A 17968-nucleotide genomic window follows, 5' to 3' on the forward strand; every position below is an offset into this window, starting at 1 on the left:
TGTTCAGTCTGCCGCTTCACATTATTGTATACGGCTGACACCTCCATATTGATTAGTCAGAAGGTGTTTTTATGTTTGTTTGCTTTTGTTTTTTCACCACAGCAGCTCTGACAGTAGTTTCGGCTCTAAGGCTAATCACAGGTTTATATTATTGTGCTTGTTCTAATACGTCATCATTTCTATAGTAACAGTTTACACAGGGACTTGTATAGTGTGTGAAATTGTCGATGTGGTGTAGTTTTCTCTAAGATGTTTCTTCAGCATTTTTGAAGCAGTCTCCAGTGTCAGCGCTTCTTAACACTCAGAAGCTTTTCTTTCAAGTCTTCCAACACAAAATTTTCCACATTAAATGTTATTAATGTTACGTCATTGAACTATAAATGGATAAAAAGTATGATGTGTCATTCTTTAATAAATATAAGATTGTTAGCGTCAACAAATTGCTGTGGTATAAGAGGAATAAAACACTCCTTACATATCTTCTTATATCATCTTGTGGAAAATTATTTTACCAAAATTCAAAAAAAACAAAAGAAACAAAAAGACCCAAAAAGCAGACAGCCAAGTACATGTGGTTAATGTAAAGTACGACAAAGTAATAAATCTGGTACGCAACACACCATAGTCCAGTATATAACATCTTTATATGTATAGTTTGCTTTGCCCAGCACTAAGGGCTTACAAAGGCACTACCATCACTGCATCTCATTGTTTTGTTTTTTTTTAGCAATCCACCACACGAAAGAAGAAAGCTGATCGTAAGGAAAGAATCAGTGAGCAGACCTACCAGCTCTCCAGATGGACTCCTATGGTGAAAGACATCATGGAGGTACATCTTCTTGTTCTGCAACCTCACAAATTTGAAACATGATTTAAAAACCATCATTTCTTTCAACATTTCCATGCCCCATTTTTAAAAATGTTCAACCATTATTAAAGGATGCTATTGAAGATAAACTGGATCCGAAGCAATATCCATACATCTCTACACGTACAGCCTTGTGCAAAACCACAACAGCTACCAGGTAAGATTAAATTACACTCATATACACATAGAACCACAGAAACACACTTTTTTCTGATGCTATCCTCCTCTCACTGCAGTGCACGGTATGGAAACTGGCACAAGAATAAAAGCCCAGGAGAAATGCGAACAGGTCCTCGGGTCATTGTCTTCATCATTGGGGGCGTGACCTACAGCGAAATGCGCTGTGCCTACGAGGTCACGCAGGCCAACGGCAAATGGGAGGCTCTTATTGGTGAGCTCGGTAGTGGAGACTCAATGCTCGAGTGAATATGACACCTGTATGCTCTCTGAACTTAAAATGTCAAGAACTACTGCTAAACTAAATAGCAATGAGATGGTCCTGTTCCTTTCTGTGACCGAGCATAACAGCAGTTCATTTCAAATCCCTATATTTCTCAAGTGCTCCTATCTGCCTTTATGATATGCACGATGTAAGAGCTCTGTAAGGAAAAGGGTAAGAGTGAATGTCTTGGCAAGAGAAGCATTGTTCTGGCTGATATTTTTATTTACTAGAATTCAAGACTGGAGCAGTAGTTTTGTGGAAAACAGTTCATTTTTATTGCTCAGCAATTTTTTTTTTATAGCAGCTATAGACAGTTGTTCCCTCATCCCTCATCCCTGTAATAGGAGGTGAAGCAGTACCAATTCAGTTTAGCAGCACTGACACTATGTGAAACAGCCGCACACTATGAACCTTGGAGTTTAAGCATCATGCAACCTTTCTGTCTTCACAGGTTCTACACACACTATCACCCCCAATAAGTACTTAAAGGACCTGCAGCACCCGGACTTCCTGGACCCTAATGCAGCTCCGGAGGACCAGGTCACTGCTGAAGACTGAGACACTTTGTGAGTGTCCATCCCTCAGAAGCAGTGCAGTCTGTGAGTCCCCTGATCCTTTATTAGCCCTTATTCACTGACATGGTGCTGGCACGTAATTTTGTCCAAAAAAAAAAGTGCAACAGGTTTTTTTTTTCTCACTCACCATTTTCCAGTCACGTTCAAGGTCATATTAATGAGAAATCCAATGTAGTGCCAGAGCGCAATGCAGATATTTGACAGATTTGCCCTGAGTTGTGCCTGAAACTCAGCTCAGCTAGTTAGAGTCCTACAAGATGATGAGCGTGATGGCATTGATGATGGTATTAGCATGAAATTTGAAGCTTTGGAAGCTGAGCAGAGCATACAGATAAGAAAGTGAGAGAGCTGGACAGACTAAAGGAACAAAGCATCGCTGCATCACCCTCTTAAGGTAGAGATCCAGCAAGGGAGAATCCAGAACTGCATAATTCTGTGAATTCAAGCTACAAAATGGGAAAGAATCATAGACGCCTCCATTATTTGTCTTTTGTTAGCAACAATGTAGTAAGTTAAGTGTGACGAGGGATGTATTTACCTCCTCGAAACAGCAAACTCTATAGTCAGCGTTATAGATTTAACCAGTGAATATGTCTGTATATTGATTGATCTAAGGCAAATACTTGGATATACAATATAATTCATTGAAAATTTAAAAAAGTGCTATTTTGTTTACTGTTGATGCTGTGAGCAGACATGGTGATACGATGTCATGGCCTGAACTTGGGGCTGAGGAGACCATCCTGGGTTTCGGTTTGGTTGGTTTAGTTGAATGCAGCATTCATCCCACTGCACCACTGCACCACATGTAGTCAAACGGCATTGTGGGTAATGTAAGAAACAATTAACCAACATGAAAGTAAATTAAAAAAAATTCAGAATTTCATTAAATACATCATGGATGAACGTCATTCAGGGTGGATTGTCTTTTAAAAAGCAAACAAACTCCAGCACTACGTCAGTGGAAAAGAGGTATAAATTTCCATCCCTCTCCCTCACTCCCACAAGACTCACTCCCTGCTGGGGACATAAATAATAATTACAATTCAGTTATGTTCATCAAAATATTCCACAGACATTCCAGTTTAGAATACAATACAAAGTTCAAAATGGTGTTTTTTTACAGCTTCTGTAGATTTTCTTTAAGAACATCAGAGAGATATATTCCTGCTGGTTCTGATGATCAGGTCTGCAGTAGACTTTAATTAAAACTCCTGTGTTTATAGGTACAGAGGTGCAGAAACTCATACACTCATGCTTGATATCTGACATTTCTTTTTTTTTTCTTCCTGAAGTTTAAATCTGATCATTTATTAAATATATCTGTAATATGGCTGTGTATAAAAAAATCTCTCAAAGGCAAATTGGACAGTTTAGATCTGCCTCTCGATGTGTTTCATACAGTTACATAACTCATCATGTAGGGTGAATCAATACTACCTCCACTTTTATCTCAATATAACAATTCAGCTAAATATAACAGTGTGATGAAGTGAGCAATCGTGCATCAGTTGAGTTACTGAGTAGATGAGTAACATGAGTAGATGTCTAGTATTGTCAAATTATATAATTTATAGAATAGTTTTGAATTAAATTGGTGAATTTTGGGCCCCTACATGATTCAGTATATGAAGAAAAACACGTGAAATATGATTTAATTAACTAAAAACAATTTGGAATTCTTAGAACATATTAGATTTTTAACTATCTGAGAAAAAATTCAGATTTTTAGTCAGTATAAACAGAATTGTTTCATAATTAGTTATTTATTATGGTGAATTTCTTAGGATACACCTTTAGTTCATTTCTTTCGATTTCTTCTTAAAGCTTCAGGTTCAGGATTGTGAGTTATATTATCATTTTTGCGGTCTCCACTACCTGTCTTGTATATTGTGTGACAATGTTAAATGATGTGCTGCATTGTGTTTCTATTCTATTGTCCGTTTCAATTCTTACATTTAACACATTATTAATCTTCTGTGATCGTGTTTGTTGAAAGTTTGTTTCTTATTTGCTCTAGTTTAGTTCTCTTCCTCAAATGTCTGTCACATGATCTGCTTTCTCTTTTGTTGATACTGTCATTATTTATTTAACCCAAAAATGGGACTGTAAATTACGACTTAATCGTGAATTCAATTATGAATAATTATCTGTACACAAAGGCTGTAAGGAAATATATCTTATTCATGTATATTGAGTATATCTTCTCAAAGCAAATGTGGTACTGATGTCTAATAAAAAGGTGTGTGTCTGTGTGTGGATATGTTTTTCATTGTTTGTGAACAGTAAATGTCCCTATAATGAGACGAATACATGAAAGATACTATGAAAGAAATGTACTTTTTTTTCCAGAAATGAAAAGGAATAAGTAAGCTTTTGTTTGGGGATAGGGAAAAACAAGATCCAAAAGATTTCTTCATGGGTGTTGAGCTTGATTAGGGTTAAGCTAAGTTTAAGGTTTGCCAAGACTAATGGTTGGACTATGGTTAGGTTTAGGCTTTCGGTTAGGGTTGGGCTTTTTAAATATTAGGCTACGGTAGGGTAGAATAGGGTTATGGTTGGGATAGACAGGTTTGGTTAGACTTTTCCTAGTGGTATGATTAGGTTCGAGTTAGGATAATAGTTATAATGATAAAGATTAGGATTGGGGTTTGGGTAGGGGGTGGGCTACAGGTTTGGGCTTGGGCTTGCTTACAGTTAGGGCTGAGCTAGGGTTAAGGTCTGCCTAGGATTAGGGTAAGGTATAAATAAATCAGTGGAAATACCTCACTAAAGACAGTGTTGCAAGGCTTAATCTCTCTCTCTCTCTCTCTCTCTCTCTCTCTCTCTCTCTCTCTCTGTTCGTTAGTGGAAACAGCAGTGTAGTCCAATTGCTCTTACCCACATTTAGACTCACGAGGGCGCCAAAACCCCCATCCTGACCTGAGCAAAAACACTTAGAGCCAACACTCACTCACTCACTAACTCTGAGTATGCGCTTTATCCATGTCAGAGTCACTGTGGATCCAGAGCCTATCCTGGGTACACTGGGTGTGAGGTGGGAATACACCCTGGATGGGATGGCAGTCCATTGAGAGTTAACATTCTGGGCTAATTCTACAAAGCATAATAACAATAATAATAATAATAATAATAATAATAATAATAATAATAATTCAAATATAAATCACAAACCTCAGTTGGTTAGGTATTAAATCCTTTAATTCATGTTTGCAAAGTGCCATAATTCATGAACATTTCAAGCAACAGTAGAATATTGAATCTAACTGCACATCTATTACTGCATTGCCAGATCAGAAACTAAAGCCTAATATTCTTAAAGCCAAATCAGTTATAATATCACCTACATCCCACAAACAGCGCTGAGCACTGAATTAACTATTTTACTCAACCTTCTTTTAAGTTTGAGTCAAACATTGCAAAAAAAAAAAAGCAGGAGATCATCTATTTAATAGATTGCACTGTGCGCATGATGAGACAATTCTACCCTATTAGATAAAGTTTTAATTACATCCATGAACCAGGATCATGTTTCGATAAAGCTATTGAAATCATGATATCATAACATGATATCATACCTGTAAATACAAAAGACATAATTAAGGTAATTAAAATCGAGATATGTGTGTGTATGTGTATATATATATATATATATATATATATATATATATATATATATATATATATATATATATATATATATATATATACACACACACACACACACACACACACACACACACACACACTCACACACACAGCTTCAGTAATGCTCTGCATGTTTATATAGGGCTATTTGGGGGATATGACATGCATTTATATCAACAAAACTAAATCATTATTCTAAGTGAATTATATATCTGATGTCAAAAATACTGTTATAAACATCTCAATAATCCTATCATCTCATCAGAAATCATTCTAAAAATAGATCTGTCATTACTTTGAGCAGCATGGCAAAGCCTTTGAGGCTAATTAATGATTGTTAGAGATAAATAAGAGCTAGGGCTAGAAAGGGTAAGAGGAGAAGAGAGGAAGAAATCGAGTATTGAATCACACTGCAAGCGTTTCCTCTTATTATAATTTTTTTCTTTCATTTACTGATCAAACTGGTGGCTAAACAGACTGTATGTTTGTCTGTTTGTGTGCACTGCCAAAATATTCAAAATATTGTTTGTAAATTAAAAAGGAAGATGTACGCAAGCATTATTCTATGACTAATGGAGGGCCGCCGGGCTCTTTACTTAACTAGCGGAGTTTCGCCATTCGCTTATTTCCTTGTTGAATGGCAAAGTTGTCACCTCATGACCAAAGGCTATAAAATGTCCCCATTATGTCACGTTCACCCACGTTCCCATTCCCGCAAAACAATATGGTCTTGTCATTCTCAACTAAGTCACAGAACCACTGTTACATGGTTTCTTTGGGAAAGTCCTCATGAAGATTTCGAACATATCCTGATAATGTAAATGCCAAACAATAACATACAGCACTCATAAATATTGCCCATTGTGCTGCTTCACTGAGGATGAAAAATCACTCAACATTCTGATATTGTTCTCTATTGAGGGTGAGAATCACTCAAACTCACCACTATGGGCTGTGATGAAGCAATATTAAACTCTGGTGAAGGTAAACAGAGAAGATGGAAGAAGTCGTCTCTTGACCTGCGTTCAACTACGCTTGCACAATCACTTCCTTTACCCAATGGGCTAACCTGTCTTTCAGTAGAAACGCCCCTTAATGGTACTCCTTAAAGTGCACAAACACCAGGCCGTCACTTCCATACAGTGCTTCAGAGTCCTCACTGGACACAGGGCTAGCCTGGGAATATTCATCATCAAGACTAGATATGTTGCTTATTAATATACCGCTGCGTCAATATCTTTGGCACTGTTTTTCACATCACGCACATTTCTAACATTGCTTCCCATAAAGGTGCAGTTTATAGTGTATGAAAGTGCATACAGACCTGTAATATACCAATAATTTCAAAGATACATCAGAAAAACTGTCATTTCCAAAGTTTCTATGCAATAGATTGTTTCTTAATTTCAGACTTTTGTTAACTTTTATCTGACCCAGAAATAAGCCCCGCCCCAGCTACAATAGAGGGGCCGTTTTGGGCAAATAGTAAAGGTCCGTAAATGTTTACATTGCAATTGCAGTTCACCTCTCAGACAGCAGAGGGCTCTAAACATTACAAAATGTTCCTTTAAATATGTATGCTGTACCATTTTTCTAGAGCAGTACACATTAATCACTTCTAAGTATTAGGTTATGATATGTGATTTGTGCATCAGATTAGTTGTTGGGGCTGCATGAGAAATGATATTCAAGCTAACAGTCTTCTTCAGCTTTTCTTAAGCCTAGCTTTGTTTTGCCATTTAGACAGCAGCATCCAAAGTGCTATAAAGTCCCCATCATTATTTAAAATATGGGACAGAGAGTGAAATGAGGGCAAGCCACCAGCCATCCATATTGCTCATACTCAGACAAAGTGGTTTTTAAGCACTATCCATTAGCTCTCTCCATCTATCTCTGGTCTGCACTGGGATGTCCTTGAGCACGGGGCAGAGACAAGTCATTTCAAGCTTTCATTTTCCTGCTGCTTCACGAGATGGATTTTAATAATCAACCTAAAACCTCAGCGCTTGTCCCATTATCATAGCCTACCTCATAAACACGAACAAATCCTGGATGCCTGGTGGGACACAAATACAAAATGAAAGCAAAGCAGGACCTCATTTCTGTGACCCTGAAAAAAGTCTGTTTAATAAGCAGGCAATGTGATCGGGCAAGATGAAGGATATTTTTTTACTTGCGGGACTCCAGCTTGGCCAAGTCCTCCTGTATATGTCCTTATTGTCCACCTGTGTCCACGTTCATTAAGGTGCAATGTCTGCTTAGCTTTATGTAATGTTTCTGTCACCTTTTATAGGGCAACATTAAAGTCGGCGATCAGGAAGTCAATGTAGTCCTTCTCTTTGGTCTTAAAGGCCTCGGCAATGACACGTGCAGCGTCTCGATGCTCCATGCCTTTGAGAGACATGCCGTTGACCTCCAGGATCACCTGACCTACCCGCAACTGCCCACATAGATGAGCCGAGCCCCCTTTCTGAGAGAGAGAGAGAGAGAGAGAGAGAGAGAGAGAGAATAAAATAATTACTTTTAAATTATTTTACTTATTGTTTTTATTTAGTTATTTATAGTTTTAACCTTTAATTCTATTTTGATTTATTCTGATTTATTTTAAAATGATATTTGTAATGGTTTAATTCTTTTACAGTTCCTTTACATTAATATTTTCCAAGTTAACAAACTTTAAAATATTTGAATTTATTTGAAATTTATTTTTTGAAATTATATATTTATTTTTTTTAATGATACATTTGTTATTATTATTATTATTATTATTATTATTATTAGATTTAACATTTTCAATTATTGATTTATTTATTTTAATTTAGAATAGTTTTTAAATTGCTTAGTTATTTTACAGTTCTAGTTTCATGTTTTGCATTTTTAATTTTTTTACAAACTTATATTAACATATACAGTACAACTGGATGCACTGTTTGAAATGGCAATTAAACACTCTGAATTTAACTGAATTCTATTCAAACTGAAATGCACTGAATTTAATTGAACTGGACACTGAAACTAAGATGAGCCACACCATAAGTTTTTCTTTTTCTTTCCTTTTTTTTTTAAGACACACTGCACAATTCTTCAAAACTGTGTAAGAGAGGGGAGAAAAATGTGAGTTCCCTCGGCCTGTATTGAGAAGTCATTAGCCAGCCTTGTGTCAAAGTAGAGGAACTGCTCCAATCTGCTACAGAGAGACAGCCAAGCAGAGAGAGAGTGAGAGTGAGAGAGAGAGAGAGAGAGAGAGAGAGAGAGAGAGAGACAGAGAGAGAGAGGTATGGACAGATGGTTGGACGCAGGCCAGTCCTGACAGCTCCATGACTGCACCTCTGTTCTCTCATCAGCGCTCATTAGCTGTGAAGAGCTCAGAGGTAGTGAACTCATATTGCCATCCCCGCAGTCCCATAATGCACTACTCATTCCTGCACAAAAGCTGGGAGACCCCCTAACTCCAGCCAGAACCCCTTCCAATGTTCTACAGCAGTCAAACTCTATCACAGAAGGGGCCAAAATTTAAAACATGGCCTAAGTTGCAGGCCAAACAGGATTAACATTTATTCAACAGTTTAAAACTGACTATGATTTAAACAGAAATGTGAATTTGAACAGCCAGACTACAATATTTTTTTCTGAAAAAATATATAAAATTTTAAATAATTGTGTTTTTCATTAACAATACCTTCAAGCAAAATGAGAATATTTCAAATATGAACAAGCTGGTGAAAATTTGCTAATTTTTCAAATAAAAACTGTCTTTTGATTTCAGGAAAAGTGCAAAAAAATTTAAAAAAAAAACAGGTTTACATTCAATGTCAACAAACAGGTACTCTGCCTCCCACCTGTTTTGAAAGCCCCTGTTTTCAAAGTCCACTTTTCGTTTGGCCATTTTTTGGGGAGTGGCTAGTGGCTAGTATGAGTGGTGTGAGAGCGATTTACCAGCGGGCCATTAATAATAGACATATGAAAACACATTGTCACCTAATCAAATGGGGAAGTTGCCTTTGCAAGAGTCTAGTCCCTCAAACTTCTCAAACTGTCCATCACATGCCTGCCACCCGACTGGCTTTGCACCTGACCTCCACCCTTTATCTTGCAGTTGGTGAGTGCCAGTGGCCCGGTCACCAGGCATTCATCTGTGGACACCACTCCAAGACCTGGCTCTAGGAGTGGGTCCTAGTAACCCTAATCTGGGCAGGGTATGCCGTTCATTGGCGTCTTTAGGATCGCTCCATAGCTCATATCTTTTACCAAGGGTGACCCTTCCAGGAGCATCAAGCTCCCAGTGATGTAACCCTGAGCTTCAGCAAAGTACACAAGCTCCTTCACGATGACAAGGTCTTGATTCACAACAGGGATGAGGAAATTGGCAAGATTTAAATCTACAACAATCATTCAAGCAAACATAAACCCTTTAACCCAAACAGGCTGTGGTATGCAGATACAGGATCAGTAATAATCAGGCCATTCAGAGAAAAAGAATTCTAAATTGACATGATGTCCTAATGAAATGTTTTTGACATTAATTTATACAGAGATGCCATTATAGGCCTCAGATGACATCATTTGTCATGGACCACCAACTTTTCATAGGATTATATGACACCTACATAAAGCCTTTCATGAGCACTGATACAACCCATACATAAACATTTATAACATCTTATTCTACTAGGCATCATCTGTCATAAGGACTGTTTTTTTTTTTTGTCAAATCTCAGTTGAAGTTGATTTAGCAAACAAGTTAAGTGACAGATTTTGCTCAGGTAAGGTTGTGTTGAGACCTTTTTCAGCACTGCTGTCACGGTGTCACGAATTAGATTTTCATGTTAATGTTTTCATAAACTGCCAAGGTACAAGACATACTGCAGAACTTCTTGAAATGTTCAACTTCTCATTTTTCTAATTGACCTCTTCTAGCAAGCTATGTTACATCATCACCATTATGTATACTCTGACATACCAGAAGTGCAACGAGCTGAGCTCCAAAGTCACCTACCATAATGTTCTAACAGAAGGCAGCCCTGAAAATGCCATAACACAATCTGATGAAAAAACATCTGTCACTTGGCCCTTGCCTTTAAAGATGTTTTTACATCAGCTGGTGCTTTTCGGAATAAACTGTTTAAGACCGTTGCACTGCTGAATTCTCAAATCTCATTGGTCAGAAGGTGTTAATTTATGTTTATATTAATGCCCTCGCTCTAATACATTATGGTTTCTATAGTAACAGCTTATACAGGGATATGTATGGTGGACACTCCACATACTCTAAGACTCAAATTTCATAAACAAAGTGAAAAATGTGTTCTTATTTAATAAAGGAAAATGTTTAATCATTATAGAAAAATGATCAACTCTGGGGTTTTAACAATAACTTTGCACTGGGCCAAATATCAACACCCTGTGACTGATTATTTTCCTATAACGCTACCACCTGTGTATTTTATTCCTTAAATAAATGGTTATGTAGCTTAGTTTAAACTAAGAAGATTTAGTTTAAATTCTGCTGTGAAAAAGTGCAAAACCTGATCAAAAAAATTTCTCACTTGATACAGAGAGTACAAGTGTCATCATTCTCACCATAAAGACAAGGACAAACTTCACAGCCCTGTCCTCCACTGCTCATCCGAGTGTGACCTTATCACTGAACACACTGCAAGTGGCCACTAGGGTCGGACAAATATCAACATTTCATAGCTACTGTCCTGAATGAGTAATGTAGTCCACCAGGGCTATGACAGAGCCAGTGCGTGACTTGTCTGAAAACGTTAGGGTGGTGCACCATGAACCTGCAGGCACAATGTGGGATAAGAAAAATCGACTTGACTTTTTTTAGTCATTCATGAGAAAAAAATTACTTCAATTTTTCATTATATCTTTCATCTTCAGGAAGCACTTTGTCCTGGTCACAGTGGTACTGGATCCGGAGTCTATCCCAGGAACACTGGGGTTCAAGGTGGGAATACACCCTGGATGGGACTGCTTTGCACCATGGACACACATTCACACATTCTGTAATGTACAGCAGAATGCAAGTGCATAAAATCAGCATGTAGTTTATTTTGGAGTAATTTAAGTTAATACTCCAGGCAGGGGTCATATCACAGGCAGACAACATTAACCATGAGTGTGGGTTGGAACCAGGAAGTTATACAAGAAACAAAGGTCAGGAAACACAGGAAACAAGAAGCAATGCTCGGAAATGCACCATACAATCAACAAGACTTCGCAACAAGATAAAGACACTAGAGGGAATAAATATAGAGGGGGTATAACTAGAGGGGATGAACTCAGAACACTTGGACACCATCAGGGAATCACCGGTAACACCAAAGACAGGGGCATAGACAAGACTCAAATCAAAACAAAGGCATGTGTCAAGGAAAACAAAAAAGCTCATAGCAGGAAATCAAACAAATCATTAGAACAACCAGAACAATTTGCAAGATATCACAAGTTCAAATCCTGACGATGCCACAGCCATCTGTGGAGCCAAAGGAGCAAAATCAGTCTTCCTCTCTGGGTGGAAGGGATGTTATACCCCTCCCCTGTCAACCACAGTGACACTAGCCAATTGTTAGGCATATGTGAGATTGTGTATGCAGAAGAAGGCAGATAGAGCTTTCCTCTAAATGTGTTACACTGCCCTGTGATGCAGCAGTTCAAAAAGATATGGTAGGCTGGCTTCACTTGTCTCAGAAGAAGCATGTGTTGGCCTTCACCCTCCCCAGTTCATAGCTGTCATATGACTGGGGAGAGCTGACCTGTGGGTGGGAATGGGTAGGTGATCAAACTGGTGACCAAAAACAGGGAAAAACAAACATGAGAACAAGTGCTGAGTACCAACAAGAGGAGTGCATGACACACTTATTCACACCTAGGGGCAATTTAGCTACACTTTATGGCCAAATGTATATGGACACTTGATCATCACACCCATATGTGAGCCTTCTGCAAAGTGAAAACCCAAAGTTGAAAGCACATAATTGTACAGGATGTCTTTGTATGCTGTTGCTTTAAGATTTCCCTTCACTGGAACGAAGAGGCCCAAACCTGTTCCAGCATGAAAATACCCTTGTGCACAAAGCGAGGTCCATTAAGACATGATTTGCCAAGGCTGGAGAGGAAAAACTCAAGTGAACTGCACAGAGCCCTGACTTCAACCCCACTGAACACCTTTGGGACGAACTGGAACACTGACTGAGTGCCAGCCGTCCTCACTCATCATCAGTGTCTGACCTCACTAATGCTTTTGTAGCTGAATGAGCAAATCCCCACAGCCACACTCCAAAATCTAGTGGAAAGCCTTCCCAGAAGAGTGGAGGTTATTATAACAGCAAAGGAGCGACTAAATCTGGAATGGGATGTTGAACAAGCAAGATCGGGTGTCCACATACTTTTGGCCTATTGGCATTTGGTGTGTGCCATGTCTGGCCCTTTTAAATCTGCAGTGTGGAGAGACTTCAGGCCACCTTCCTGTCTTGTTAGAGCACAGTTCTTGACGAGGTGTCATTGACTGGATACCACCACATTCACACTTTTCTGTGATGTGTTGGCTCTGGTGGAATCAATTTGCTGTGCAGCGACCTTGACAAGTGCAAAAGTGGTTTTGTAGCACCTATTGTTTTTGGTATGAGGTTAAAATTTGGCATTCAGATTTCAGGATCTTCCACTATATGGTGGTTAACCACTGCTGTCGACCACTAGTCTTTCGTCCATTGCTTTGTCAGGTAAATGTGCCAGTAATTACTCGCGGAGGGTGATGGGATTTGAGTCACTGTTGTATGTACACTCATTGTGTACTGGCCAGTTTTCATGATGTTTTAACTTTTCTAAGAGTTTATTATTTGCAAACTGCCATCTCAGGAAGGGTAGAGGAATATTTGCAAGAGAACACAACCACTGAAGTTGTGTAAGTCAGAACACATCTGATATTATGCACATCATGCTGTGCGGCTGGACTTCCACTTTCTGTGAGCAGCTCTGGTCCACACTGGAAAGCAGTTTTCAGCAACACAATAGCAAAGTGCTAATGCTGAAGTCTGAGAGGTTGAAGTGGCTGCACCCCATGAGGTGTAACCCAAGCTCATGATCAAACCAGGGACCCTGGAGCTGTGAGGCAGCAACGCTATCTACTTCAGTTAATTTCTGTAATTAATAAGTGAATTCATTAATTACATTCACTGATAGCAAGCATTTCACTGCTATCACAGCTCTACAATCCGCCAAAGCTTTTCAACACTCCTGTAGTACGAAATGAATTGAAACTTTAACCTCATGGCCCAGAAGTTTTGCATATGTTGGAGACAAATTTCCCACAATGTCGTCATGGTCGATTCTGACATGCGACACATAAGTGGGTGAATAAGAGTCTCTAACAAGCAGCACTACAGCTCTGTGCTGTGTTCTAATCAGGAAAATGGCATCTCGAGAGCTTGTCGTTTGGGTTCGGCACTATACTCCGCACTGATGAAACTCACAGCAATCAAAGAGCAGATTAATTGTAATGCTAATCCTTTTTTTTTTTTTTTTTTTTTTACATCTGGTACATTAAACTTGAAGCTCGTTTGTGTAAAATAAAAGGGGGTTCCTTCAACCAACATTCTTTCTTCTTCTTCAACTGTGTTATAATAATAATAATAATAATAATAATAATAATAATAATAATAATAATAACAATAGATGCAGCACTTTATTTGGAGTCCAAAAATGTCAAAGTGGTTTAAATAGAAACTATCACATTAAATATTTATGAACAAAGTAAAGGAAGGTATGGTGTGAATTATGTGGCCATTTCATTTTTTATGATATTTCTGCAGTTTCAAATAAAAAACTCTAAATTTACATGTAAAAAATTTGTCAAAATTTTTTCAAAGATAGGTGATATGGCAAAAAAAAAAAAAAAAATCATAACACCATACTTCAAGCATTTTCACAAGAAGTAGAAACTTTCACAACATTTAAGGAACTATCTTGTCTTATGGATGTTCCACAACTATTCTTTAATTAATACAAATTGCAATTATGGGCATATTACTGTGGTATATGAGGAATAAAACACTTTGTAACTTCAGCGTGGTAACATCACACCACCTGGTCACTCATTTCCTACATCATTTTTTTTATTCCTTACATATTGTCCAGGCCAAAATGTTATTACATTTGTGCATACTATGGAGTACAAAACTCAGTTTTGAGACTCGGGGCAAGTCTCGCAATTTTTATATACTAAAACTACAATGAAGAAAATGCAAACCTGTGACACCCCCCCAACTCCCTACACCCTCCCCACTCCCCCAAACCCCCTGCCCCAACACACACACACACACACACACAGAAAAACATAAAACAAATCAGGCCCTGACTTCAGAATATGCTAATTCATATTTTACCACCAGGCACAACTGGCATAAATATGATAACAGGGCCCCTCTAGCTATTTCAAAGATATAATAAGACATCAATATAAGGTTTCATTTTTGACAGATTATTTGCTGTTAACAAATGTCTTAAGGTGGATCTTCTTTCTGTGGAAACAAGTGCAAGAGCACCACTGAAGAAAAATTCACCGAATGGTATGAAGAAGTGAGGCTGGGGCTGATTTCTTTCTAGCCCACACTGTAGATTCATGCAGCCTATCAGTGACTGTTGTGACAAATAATACACAGAGTGAAACGACCCCTAGAGTTAATGTACATTCGGGCTGATCATTTTCAGCCCGTTTCACTGACTCATCCATAACAAGTCATCACATGAAAATGCAGTCGTGAGTTTATTAAACATGAAGGAGGTAGATTATTTATTCTCTCTTCCTTTATTTTTTTCACCAAAATGGCCTTGGAAGAGAAACTAAAAGTAGATAGACTGAGCATTAACTACTAACATTGTCCAGTCAAAGTACAAATTGCACAAAAGGACAGATGACAGAACAGTAAATGCTTTTTGTTTTGAACAGAAGGGTTACAGCGTTTTTGTTTAATGTATCTGGTATTAGGAGAAAACATGGCATGAACTCAATAGAGCATTATGGACTTAAAAAAATTAGCAGCTAACAGCCCTAATAGTTTCACCATCTAGCTACTGATAGATATTAGATTTTAGCCTTCCATCTAATGTCACAACCATCTAACACAAAATAAAGCAAATCATCATCACTGTATCCCCAACAGGGAAAAAAATATAACAAACACAGAAAAAAAAAGAATCTTTAAGAGACAGCCAAAAGTGTTATACTGCAGGCAGAAGACTATTACTTCCAGAGGTCAAAGAGGTAAAGTTAATACTAAAGCAGTTAAAAGCCCGTAGCACAAATGATCTGTAGGCTATTAATCGCATGACTAATTGGCTAACAGGCAGTTATACGAGCAATGCTGTTCCACTGACCCGCAGCTTAAGTGTCCACCAGAAAATTGCTTTTTAAGAGGACCTTAATGTCTCATAGCGCCGTTCCAGCTGAGCTTGGCCGTCTGATGGTTGGTTAAACAGACGCTTTCATCTCATTACTGCTTTCTTAGAGTTTAGGAGTTAAAAATGTCTCGGCTTTCATTTAACATATATTGCTCTTACAGGAAGTTCTTCCTCATGGGGCTGAAAATTATGATTTAAAAAAAAATGCTAAAATTATATCAAACTGAGTTTCCCTTAGATATTGCAATAAATTTAGTCTGGACACCACTCACAGTTTTTGCACCTGAATGAATGCCTATTTTTACATGTACATTCGACCACGTCAGTGGTGCTGCTGATACACACCTGTATAGATGCGATGCGTGGAAGAGGCTGTCTAGTGTTGGCGCCACCTTCCACAGCAATGCCGAGCGTATTAGCACTCTTGGACACCCGTACCAGTGTAGGCCCAGACTGCCCTGACTATAACACACAGAGAGGAAGAGACAGAGAAAAAGACATGAATACAGAATAGAATGAATAACGAAAGTTTAAAATCCACTCAAACACCCATGATCTACCTACCCTGGCTTTGATCATCAGTGTGTCCTCAGGAGCCTTGACAGTTCCCTGCTTGATAGAGCTATTACACTGGATTGCTTTTAATTTTTTTTAAATTAGGAGCTGAGTGATGGGGTTAAGCTCAGAGAAACCTGCTGTCTTCTCTCTCTTCAAACCCCAATTTTTTCTCCAATGTACTAATTGCTAGAACATTTGACACCTGAAACGTTCTTAATCTTTTTCAATTGACAAGCCCTGAAAGTTCCAGATGTATGTTTTATTTATTTATTTTTTTAAAATGGACTCTGAATGGTTCTGAGTAAATCATCATATAACATATATACAATACTGTCACACTCACCACTCATAATGTATGAAATGTAGATAATATTCTGTAGATCATTATGTTCAGGTCTATTGTATTGTTGTTGCAGAAGAACATGCAATAAAAATTTCATTACATATTTTACACCGTAATTGTGCACATAACAATAAAACCTCAAACGCTTGAAACATAAACAAGCACTGAAATAAAAGAAAGAGAATAAAGAAAAAATGAATAGTCTGGTCTGTCGGTGCAAGGTTTGTCTCATTGTAAGCAAGACGGCCCTGTTTTACTTTGCAATCAGCACAAGCTTTCAATTTTCAATTTCAAAGACTTGCACAATTAAACAGAAATAGTTTATAATTCTTTCTGATTTTGTAGAGTGAGACAATGATTTTAGTTCAATTATAACATTCTTACAATGTTACTGTTCTTTTTTTGCCATATTTCATCATAATCAGATCTCTTTAAATTTGAATTTCATGCCAACCACATGTCTTTTGTGTTGTTAATGTTGACTAAATTTTAAAAACTAAAACCTATCCTCAACATGTCCTTGGGGGGGAAAAATTCCAGATCTTTTCAGAATGTTTTCCAAATTATTCATTTTTAAACTTTCCACATCTTCCATCTATGTTTGGCTTTCTTTCCAATTCTAAAAGGTCATTAAATATGATATAGGGTTAGTCTAAAACTAACAGATTTAAAACCTTGAGTCAAAGTGTCTTGAGTCAAACTGTCTATATTAATTTGACAACAGAACATCCAAATTTTTCCCAGAACTTTTCTCAATTCCCAGGTGTGGAATGCCTTGAAAGTATGTTATTTAAAGAAATTCATTTAGCAGAACCCTGCTGGCGAACCAAATGGCTGATCAGACAAAGAAACAACATTCATCTGGACACTTCTTCTATGTTCAATTCAGTTTTACTTGTATTGGGGTTTTAACAATAGATGCTGTCCCAAAGCAGCTTTACAGAAGTCTGGATGTAGATTTATATTTAGGTCAGTAATGAGCAAGCCAGAGGGAACAGCAGCAAGAAGAAACTCTGAGACAACAAGAGGAAGAAATCTTGAGAGGAACCAGACTCAAGGAAGCCCATCCTCTTCTGGGTGACACCAGATAGTGGGATTATAAACCATTACTCTTCTACAACTGTATT

General features: G+C 37.9%; 2 protein-coding genes across 3 annotated transcripts in view; one reads left to right on the forward strand and one right to left on the reverse strand.

The window, feature by feature from the left end:
* stxbp1b (syntaxin binding protein 1b) overlaps window positions 1–4161 on the forward strand; it is a 29757-nt gene extending 25596 nt beyond the window's left edge. For both annotated transcript variants that reach the window (XM_053228937.1, XM_026931388.3), the window contains 4 exons: window positions 728–829; window positions 940–1025; window positions 1105–1259; window positions 1762–4161. In XM_053228937.1, the coding sequence (XP_053084912.1) occupies window positions 728–829; window positions 940–1025; window positions 1105–1259; window positions 1762–1868 (450 nt within the window). In that variant the 3' untranslated portion in view covers window positions 1869–4161. The remainder of the gene's footprint in view (window positions 1–727; window positions 830–939; window positions 1026–1104; window positions 1260–1761) is intronic.
* A 1437-nt stretch (window positions 4162–5598) lies between these two features.
* The window catches only part of whrnb (whirlin b), a 72026-nt gene continuing 59656 nt past the window's right edge, over window positions 5599–17968 (reverse strand). The window contains exons 11-12 of the mRNA XM_053229186.1: window positions 16286–16402; window positions 5599–8003 (exon numbers count right to left, since the gene is read on the reverse strand). Of these exons, the coding sequence (XP_053085161.1) occupies window positions 7821–8003; window positions 16286–16402 (300 nt within the window). The 3' untranslated portion in view covers window positions 5599–7820. The remainder of the gene's footprint in view (window positions 8004–16285; window positions 16403–17968) is intronic.

This window comes from Pangasianodon hypophthalmus, chromosome 24 (assembly GCF_027358585.1).
Source record: "Pangasianodon hypophthalmus isolate fPanHyp1 chromosome 24, fPanHyp1.pri, whole genome shotgun sequence".
NCBI lineage: Eukaryota > Metazoa > Chordata > Actinopteri > Siluriformes > Pangasiidae > Pangasianodon > Pangasianodon hypophthalmus.